The sequence below is a fragment of the Triticum aestivum genome, chromosome 1B, assembly GCF_018294505.1.
Source record: "Triticum aestivum cultivar Chinese Spring chromosome 1B, IWGSC CS RefSeq v2.1, whole genome shotgun sequence".
Taxonomy (NCBI): domain Eukaryota; kingdom Viridiplantae; phylum Streptophyta; class Magnoliopsida; order Poales; family Poaceae; genus Triticum; species Triticum aestivum.
In genome coordinates, this window is record NC_057795.1 from 639,759,696 (window position 1) to 639,768,784 (window position 9,089).

At 44.7% G+C, this 9,089-nt stretch overlaps 2 protein-coding genes across 2 annotated transcripts; both read left to right on the forward strand.

Moving 5' to 3' along the window:
• The first annotated feature begins 3,103 nt into the window (after positions 1–3,103).
• Positions 3,104–7,107, forward strand: LOC123144502 (probable histone chaperone ASF1A). Its single transcript, XM_044563681.1, has 3 exons — positions 3,104–3,321; positions 6,238–6,353; positions 6,542–7,107. The coding sequence occupies exons 1-3, from the start codon at positions 3,213–3,215 to the stop codon at positions 6,935–6,937; spliced, it is 621 nt and encodes a 206-aa protein (XP_044419616.1). The 5' UTR covers positions 3,104–3,212; the 3' UTR covers positions 6,938–7,107.
• On the forward strand, positions 3,328–6,224 carry LOC123144499 (formin-like protein 5). Its single transcript, XM_044563674.1, has one exon. It carries the CDS (start codon positions 4,291–4,293, stop codon positions 5,179–5,181), a length of 891 nt encoding a protein of 296 aa, XP_044419609.1. The 5' UTR covers positions 3,328–4,290; the 3' UTR covers positions 5,182–6,224.
• Positions 7,108–9,089: the final 1,982 nt, after the last annotated feature.

Sequence of the window (9,089 nt, forward strand, 5' to 3'; positions counted from 1 at the left end):
ATGATCCGGCAACCCCAAAGTGACAATAATCGGGACCACTCCCGGTGATGACCGTAGTTTGAGGAGTTCATGTATTCACTAAGTGTTAATGCTTTTGTCTGGTACTCTATTAAAAGGAGGTCTTAATATCCCTTAGTTTCCAATAGGACCCCGCTACCACGGGAGGGTAGGACAAAAGATGTCATGCAAGTCCTTTTCCATAAGCATGTATGACTACATTCGGAATACATGCCTACATTACATTGATGAACTAGAGCTAGTTCTGTGTCACCCTATGTTATAACTATTGCATGAGGAATCGCATCCGACATAATTATCCATCGCTGATCCAATGCCTACAAGCTTTTCACATATTGATCTTTGTTTAGTTACTTTACCGTTGCCACTGTTACAATTACTACAAAACTTCTACTGTTACTTTTGCCACTGTTACCTTACTTCCATACTATTTTGCTACTGAATACTTTGCTGTAGATATTAAGTTATCCAGGTGTGGTTGAATTGACAACTCAACTGCTAATACTTGAGAATAATCTTTGGCTCCCCTTGTGTCGAATCAATAAATTTGGGTTGAATACTCTACCCTCGAAAACTGTTGCGATCCCCTATACTTGTGGGTTACTAATCGCCCACACTCATTAGGCGATGATTTCAAATGCAGTCGGGGAAGGGGGTTAAAAACCGTTTGTATAGCACCTCACTATACCAGTGATACCTGATCAACATTTCCTAAATACTTGTTTAGTTTTTTTTCTTCTCCATTTTTGTTTGGTTTTTTCTTCTTCTTCATTTTTTCTCTCTCATGCTTGTTTTTGTTTATGGTCTACATTTCGTACATGTCAAAAACATTTTTTTAGTAAGTGATCAACATTTTTTGTACACATGTTCAACATTGTCCGAACTCTTATTCAACATTTTTCAAATAATTGCTCAACATTTTAATACTTATTCAAAAAATTTCAAATACTCGTTCAACATTTTTAATACTTATTCAATATTTTTCAAATACTTGATCAATATTTGAAATACTTATTCAATATTTTTAAAATACTCATTCAACATTTTTAAAATGCTCATTCTATATTATTCAAATACTTGATCAAACATTTTAGTTATTTTTTCAACATTTTTAAAACTCTTGATCAACATTCTTTTATATCTATCCAACATTTTTCAAATACTTGTTCAACATTTTTCTAATTTGTTTTTAAAGAGTGTTTTTGTAATATGTATATTTAAAATATTTTAATGTAAAAAAGAGAAAGCAAAAAACGGAAACAAAAAACTTAGAAAAAAATAAAACTGAAAACAGGCTGGTTTCTTGGCCTGGCCTGGCCAGGCCCGGTAGCAGTCTAGCCGCAGGGCTCTCAGCACCGGTTCCTTCTACTGGCGCCCGAAAAGCGATGCAACTGGGCCGGCCCGCTACAGGGGGTAGCACGAAAAAGCAAAAGAACCGCAAAAAAATGGCCCTCAGAGAGGATCGAACTCGCGCCGTGACAACAGCTAACGTGTATGCCTAACCACCTGACCTACGACGTGTTACTGAACAAATACAGGGCGAACATTTTAAGTGCACTTGTAGCCGCGCTATTTATTACACATGGCAATGTTTACTGTCGCGCTTTGATTTAATTTTTGTGAAAACATTTTGGAAAAAGTTCATGAATTACAGAAAATCTCATTTTTTTTGAAAAAACTAATTGATTTTGGAAAATAAAGTTCACGACTTTAAGAAAAATGTCTATCGATTTGAAAAAGGTTTATCCGTTTGAAAAATAGTTCACAAATCTAGAGAAGAAAGCTCACAGATTTGAAAAAGGTTCATCAAAATTCAAAAAAGGTTCATCAATTCTGAAAAAAGTTCACCGATTTTGCAAAAAGTTCAACAATTTGGAAAAAAAGTTCATCGATTTTGAGAACAGTTCATCAAATTTGAAATAAGTTCATCGAAATTGAAAAAAACTTCACGAAATCTGAAAAAAGTTTATCAACATTAGAAAAAGTTCATAAAAATTCAAAAAAAGTTCATCGAAATTCAAAAAAAGTTCATTGATTTTGAAAAAAGTTCATCAATTTGAAGAAAACATCCATGTATTTGCAAACCAATTCATCGGACCAAAACAAAAGAAAAAAAAACGAAAAAAGTTCACCAATTCTGAAAAAAGTTCAACAATTTGGAAAAAAAAGTTCATGAATTCGAAAAAAGTTCATCGATTTTGAAAAAATGTTCAGTGTGTATAAAAAAATGTTCATCATGTATAGAAATTTTGTTTAGCATGCACTCAAAAGGAGTTCATCGTATTCAAAAAAGTTCTATGTGTATTTGAATATTGTTCGCCGTACATTGAAAAAATGTTCAGCATGTAGAGAAATTTTGTTCAGCATGTTTCAAAAAAAAGTTCAGCGTATTTAAAAAAAATGTTCAGTGTTTCTTTTTTTTCCTTTTTTCGTTTTTGTTTTTTGCTTTTCCTTTTTTTCTCTAGCTTGATGTTTTTGCTTGAAATTTGTGAACTTTTTTCTTAAAAATCAATGAACTTTTTTCAAATCCGATGAACTTTTTTCAAATCCGATGAAATCTTTTCCAAATACGATGAACTTTTTTCAAATACGATGAACTACCATGTATTTGCAAACCAATTCATCGGACCAAGACGAAAGAAAAAAATAAAACGAAAAATTGAAAATGGGAAACAAAAAAAGGGAAAAAGGAAGAAAAACGAATAATAGAAGGAAAAAGTAAAACATAACCAGATCTTTCACGAGAGATCTGGTTCGTGGTTAGTCAATGATCTTTCACGAGAGAGGTAGCTGGTTCGAAACCTGGCGGCGCCCTTTTTTTGCAGATTAAGACATAAAAGAGAACACTTTAGATGGGCCGGCCCAGAGCATCGAAGGGGTGTGCGCCCGTTTGCGCCCATGCCTGTAACGGGCGCAACGGGCGCCGTTTAGGAAATGCCCGCGTCCTGTCCGCCGCTGTCCCAACCTCGAAATCGTCTCCCGCCAACCCCAACCCCCCCTTCCCGCGCTCCCTCCCTTCTCCAAAAAGGCCCCGCCGCGCCCCACTCCACTCCTCCCTCGGCCTGATTCACCGCCCCCCCCCCCCCCCCCCCCCTCCCCCCCTCCACCCGGACCAGCAAGATCTCGATCCGCTGCGCCCCCCGATCGGTTGATACCAGACGCGGCCGGGTGGGCGGAAGGCGGCGGCGGCGGCGATGAGCGCGGTGAACATCACCAACGTGGCGGTGCTGGACAACCCCACCGCCTTCCTCAACCCCTTTCAGTTCGAGATCTCCTACGAGTGCCTCGTCCCGCTCGACGACGGTACGTCCCGCTCCCCCATCCCCTCGCCCCCTCTCTCTGTACCGTGCGCCCTCTTCCCGATTCGCTCGATTCGCGCGCGGCCGCGGCGTGCCAGGGTTTCGCTTTAGGAGGCGCCGTTCTCGGATCCGCCGAACCTTGCCGCCGGCCTTCGGTTCGGTTCGGTTCTGTTCTGTTCTACTCTGTCGCCTCCAGAGGTAGCAGCGATTGGTGTGGCGTGTACGTTTGTGAATATCACGGAATACGCGTTTCTCGCCGAGTTCTTCCTCTAGTACAGTGCATCTTGGCGATTTCTGCAGCTGTGACTGGGTAAACGACTGGCCCGGCTGTGTAACGGAAACGCTCTGCTCGCTGCTTCGTCCTGGATTCAGACCGGATGGATCAATTTACTCATCTGGATTAGCTACTAGATCGATGTTGATCCCTGACCAGGGGAACCGATTACAGAGGATTTTGTGGAGCCAAGTCTTAAGCTGCTGTCTTGTTGTTCTAGGACAGAAGCTATTGCTCTGTTTTTTTTTGCTGAAATTACACTGAGCTAGGATTTTTTCCCCTTCTGTTAACTTGTCATTTACATAGTCAGATGGCCTTTCTAGAGGCTGAAAGAATAATAGCACCTGCATTTTTTTCGCTTGCGTGTGTAATTTTTATTAAGAAAGCACTGACATAGTGCAAATGAGAATAAACGGATATTGGCAAAAACAAAAACAAAACTACCATCCTCACTGAATCCCTAGCTAACCTAGATCTAGCACAATATGAGAACAAAGGAACCGAGGCCTAAGGCCAACTCCACCACGCGACCCCAAATGGGCGTCTGTTTTGCACGGAAATCGTCCGCTTGGGGTGGGAATGAGGTGACCGATGTCCGTGTCGGACCGACCCAGCATGGTGCCCAGCGCGTCTGCCCCATCCCAAAAATGCATCCAGCTTTGTCCGGCCTAGACATTTCATCAAACACTGCACGAGCACATGGCCGGGTTCGCCGTACTGGACCGTGCGGCCACCTCGCGGCACACTCACCTGCGCCTGCGCCTGCCCCCTGCCGCAGCTCGCCAGCCCACCCCCGCGCGAGCTTGCCGGGGCTGCCGAGGCGCACGTTCCGGCCGTCCCTCGCCCTCGCCGCAGCCCGTGTGCACCCGCCGTCGCCTGCGCGCTTGCGCCGCAGCTCGCCCGGCCACCGCGAGCTCGGCCCGCCCTGCTCCGCGCGCACTCGCTCCCCGCGAGGTCGGCCCGCCCTGTAGCAGCTCGCCGCCCGCGTGGCAGTCTGCCTCCGTCGCGTCCTGCAGCAGCTCGCGCTCGCCTGCTCGCCCTCGCGTTCGCATGCTCGCTGTGACCGCAGCTGCCGCGCCCGCTCGCCACCCACCGTGCCCACCGCCACGCCCCTGCGCCTCCTCGCGCGCCCACAGCTGCCGCTCGCCACCCGCCGCGCCCTGTCGCACGCATGGGAGCAGCGCCGCCCTCTCCCGCGCCGCCGCTCGTGTGCACGCCCCGTCGCCCGTGCGCTCGCCTTCGCGCCCGCGCGTGCCTGCCTTGCCGCGCTTGCCGCCCGGCAGCCCCGCGCCCGCGCGCACTCGCCGCTTGCCTGCTCCACGTGGTGTCCTGCTTCGGCCGCCACCCGTGCCCGCGCCATGCTCCGGCCGCCGTGCTAGTGCCCTGCTCCGGCCGACGCCGCGCCACTCCGGTCGAGTGGCTGGGCGTGCTCGTGCCCTGCTCCGGCGGCATCGACGAGGTGTGCAAGGAACAGTGGAAATGGTGGAGAGAGTGGGGATGGGTGGGTGGGTGGGTGGGTCCGTCTGGTTTCAATTACAGGTGGGGCAGACCCATGTGCAGACGGACACAACGGACAGTAGGGACGCATAAAACGTCTGGCTCTTGTCCGCTTTGAACCCAAAGCGAGACCAACTTTGGTCCAGGGATGGGGTGAACCGGACATGAAACGGACAAAAAAATAAAATGGGGTCTGCCGCTGGGTTGTCTGGTATGTCCGTTTTACCCTAAACGGACAACCCCGGACAAGATAGGGTAGCGCGGTGGAGATGGCCTAAGGCACCCCGAGTGCCAACTGGCAGCCGCACCAGAGCCCACGAAAGCTCACAACCAAACTGCTGCTGGAGCAACACAGGGACATGACCTCCGAGTTATGAGTGGACGTACTCCCACCCATGTAGGCAGATCTTCAGCAAGCCTAGGATCAGAGTAGGTGAGCAGACGCTGCCAAACACTCATTGCAGTGACAGTAAACTCACCTTGCCCAGCCTCCAGCCAAGAATTGCGAAGAGGAGGAGCACAGGGCTTAAAAGATCGTGTCGCAACTGCTGCCCCACACCCCAAAACAAAACCGTGGAACCAACGCTTGCCGCCTTTGTTAGGGATAAAGCTCAACAATGAATTTAGTTTGATTACACCCCTCTCTGTTATCTGGGCTTTTTTTGGTTATCCTATCCTTCACTTAATTCCTGATACAGGTGGGACTGAATCTATTATCTTAGCAGTTTATTAATAAATTCGTCAGCAGACTAGGCAGTTCATTGGTGCTAGCTTCCTAGCCCCCTTAATTATAATATGCATCCCTGTTCCTTCGAAAATAGTGAAGCAGCCTGCAGTAGTGTAGCTGTACGAAAATCACATCTGCCTTAATGTATGCAGTCATGTTTTTATGCCATTCTGACTTGTCCACTGGGACTTCTCTCCTGTGATGTCTGTTTCAGTTCTGCAAAAAACCATTCAGTAGTGTGGGAATGTGGATCATTAGCAAGGAAACCATGCTTTAGTTCAGACTTCAGAGATATTTGCCTTTGCTTCAATAGGCTAGTAGTTTGCTCTGTCATTCTTGAGGGTACAGATATTGCTATATGTTCATTCTTGAGGGTACAGACTTGCTAAACTATTTATGATTTTTGTTGTTTGACCTGTCAGATCTGGAATGGAAGCTCACATATGTTGGATCAGCTGAAGATGAAACCTATGATCAGCAACTTGAGAGTGTGCTTGTTGGACCTGTCAATGTTGGGACCTACCGTTTCGTATTCCAGGTAAAACAGATGTGCTGTACTGATCAGTCAAGTCCAATATCTTCATAATGACAGTAAACCTAGAATTCCTTGCACTGTTTCAAATCTTCATTCATCACATTATTTTTCCTTTTGTTACTTCGAAGAGAACTTCATAGTTTAAAAGACTAAATATGCATCTAGAAGTTAATGTTCCATTTCCATTTCAGGCTGACCCACCGGACCCTTTGAAGATACGTGAACAAGACATCATTGGTGTCACCGTGCTGCTATTGACATGCTCCTACGTGGGTCAGGAGTTCATGAGGGTGGGTTATTATGTGAACAACGATTATGACGAGGAGCAGCTGAGAGAAGAGCCCCCAGCAAAGCTATTGCTTGACAGGGTGCAGAGAAACATTTTGGCCGACAAGCCCCGTGTCACCAAGTTCCCCATCAACTTCCACCCTGAACCTGGCACGAGCACAGAACAGCCGCAGCAGGATGCAGAACAGCAGCAGCAACCGACTTCACCGGAACCACAGACGGCTCCAGTAGAGCCACAGATGGTGCCACTAGAGAACGTCACGTGTGACGAGATTAAGCCCATTGCCGCCGGCCAATGATCAGAGTTGGGGTGCTAATGGTCTGTTCTCCATGCCTTTTATGGTGTCTTAATGTTACGAATCGAGAGTGGTGGTTCTGCATTGTACTGATCTGTTGTTTACGTTTCACAGTCTGTTCTGTGGCAAATGTTGGGTGTCTGCTATTTCTTGATAAAGAGTACTTCTGCCTATGTTGTTGCACATATTTGATTTTTACTGAGACTGGAATGCTTCAGCCTGAACCGTCGAATTGGCTACCGATGTGCTTTCTCTCTTTGGTGCAGATTCTGCACTGTGCTGCACCAGGTTTTCCACTGCACTGATGGTTCACAATCTTGCAAATGCTGGATTCTGCTTTATTTCAGATAAAACAATACTTTAACCTGTTTTGTTTCAAAAGTTTGAACTTCTACTGAGACTGAATATTTTGGTCTGAACCGTGAATTGCTTACTGGTGTGTTTTATTTTCTTTGGTGTAGATTCTAACTGGGTCAAGAATCTATTATGATTGTGGTCAAATAGTTAGTGTAACTACATAATGCTTTTGAAACTTAGCTAGTAATTGGTGAATATTGCTCAAAAAGTAGGCTGAACTTTTTGTCCTATTTGTGGAGGATATATTTGGTGATACTATTTTCTCATATTTTTGTAAGTGCCCTTGTTATAAGGTGATGGACTGGCTGGTAATAATTTTTAAATTTTTTTAATGATGTCAACTTTGCAGACCCTAGACTGAAGCTAGGACAGCGGAATCTGGTGTTCCTTGCGTGCACAGTTGAAGCTTCAACCGGCCTAGTGTGTCCTAGACCATCTATGCTACTTTCAAAGTGAAATAAACACGCTGATACAAAAAAGAAAGAAAAGAAAATCATGATTAAATCTAAACTGCTCACGGCTACTTCCAGAGAAGTAGTACATCAATGGTCGAGGCTTTATATTCCCCGATTGCCAACCCTCATCGACCATTGAACGTGGAATGATGGGATGAAACATCATCGCCATTCGAAACTCTACAACAAAACAACACTGCACTAGCATCTCTAGTTCAAACAGCCACTGATAATTTCTTAATACCATATTAACGCTACTTCTAATATCTTCAGGAACAGATAACTCAATATAGCAAATAGTCCCACTTACAGAGGTGAACATCTCCAATTCAAAGGCCAATCAACCTCTTATCGTTCGCAGTCACCAAATAAATAGACACACCAGCCAGTAGGGAGGTTTAAAAGGGCCAAAGTTATTTGCTACCGAGATCCCTCCATCTGGGTCTATTAGCACCCCTCAAATATTTAGCCTAAATTTGACTCACAAAATATGAGTCATATGATAGAGAACAATCACTAGATTCGTATTCAAAATAAGTTTCAAATGATGTACCTTTTGTGGTACATAGCTCATAATTTATCAGTCAAAGTTTGGGTTAAAATTAGGCTAAAAATTCTAAGGATACATATTTACCAGACCAGGATGGAGAAAGATAAACCACCGTGTCATTGATCCACTGGTACCTACTTCCCAATATGACATCGACTACAGGGCCCTAGAACCTCAAATTGAACGGACGAGGGAACCCTTCCCTTGATGTATCTATCCGCTGTCTCCACGGCTCTATGAGCTTCCTCGAGAGCTCTCTTGCTCAACGACCAGCATTGGCCAATCATTCGTGCGGTTGGGAATTTGAAAATGTTCAGTATAACAAAGTTCATAAAGCACAAGTAGTAATAGTAAAAGTCAATAAGTGCAAATAGTAATGAAGTTAAGAACACACACATGACTCTTTCAATCAACCACCCTTAATTAATGTCGATGTCGGCAAGATGACCCTAAAACCCTAACCCCTAAACCCTAACCAAAATATAAAATGAACAGAATTATCTACTACATCTGTTCCTAAATATAAGTCTTAGATTCCACTATGGACCACATACGGAGCAAAATGAGTGAATCTATATGCTGAAATGCATCTGTATACATGCGTATGTGGTTCATTGTGGAATCTTTACAAAGACTTATATTTAGGAACAAAGGGAGTACGACCTTAGATATAATTTTTAATACTATCATTTATACAACCTATAAATCTAACCTAACTAAAACCCTAACCCCTAAACTCTTACCTACCTAGAACCTATCTACAACCTATAAATCTAACCTACCTAAAAAATGC

What these genes read in the sequence shown, in the direction of transcription:
- LOC123144499 (XM_044563674.1), top strand. Translation starts at nt 4,291, where the DNA reads ATGGCCGGGTTCGCCGTACTGGACCGTGCGGCCACCTCGCGGCACACT.
- LOC123144502 (XM_044563681.1), top strand. Translation starts at nt 3,213, where the DNA reads ATGAGCGCGGTGAACATCACCAACGTGGCGGTGCTGGACAACCCCACC. An exon ending in CCTCGTCCCGCTCGACGACG is followed by an intron (nt 3,322 to 6,237) that starts GTACGTCCCGCT and finishes TTGACCTGTCAG; the next exon opens with ATCTGGAATGGAAGCTCACA. An exon ending in CCTACCGTTTCGTATTCCAG is followed by an intron (nt 6,354 to 6,541) that starts GTAAAACAGATG and finishes TTTCCATTTCAG; the next exon opens with GCTGACCCACCGGACCCTTT.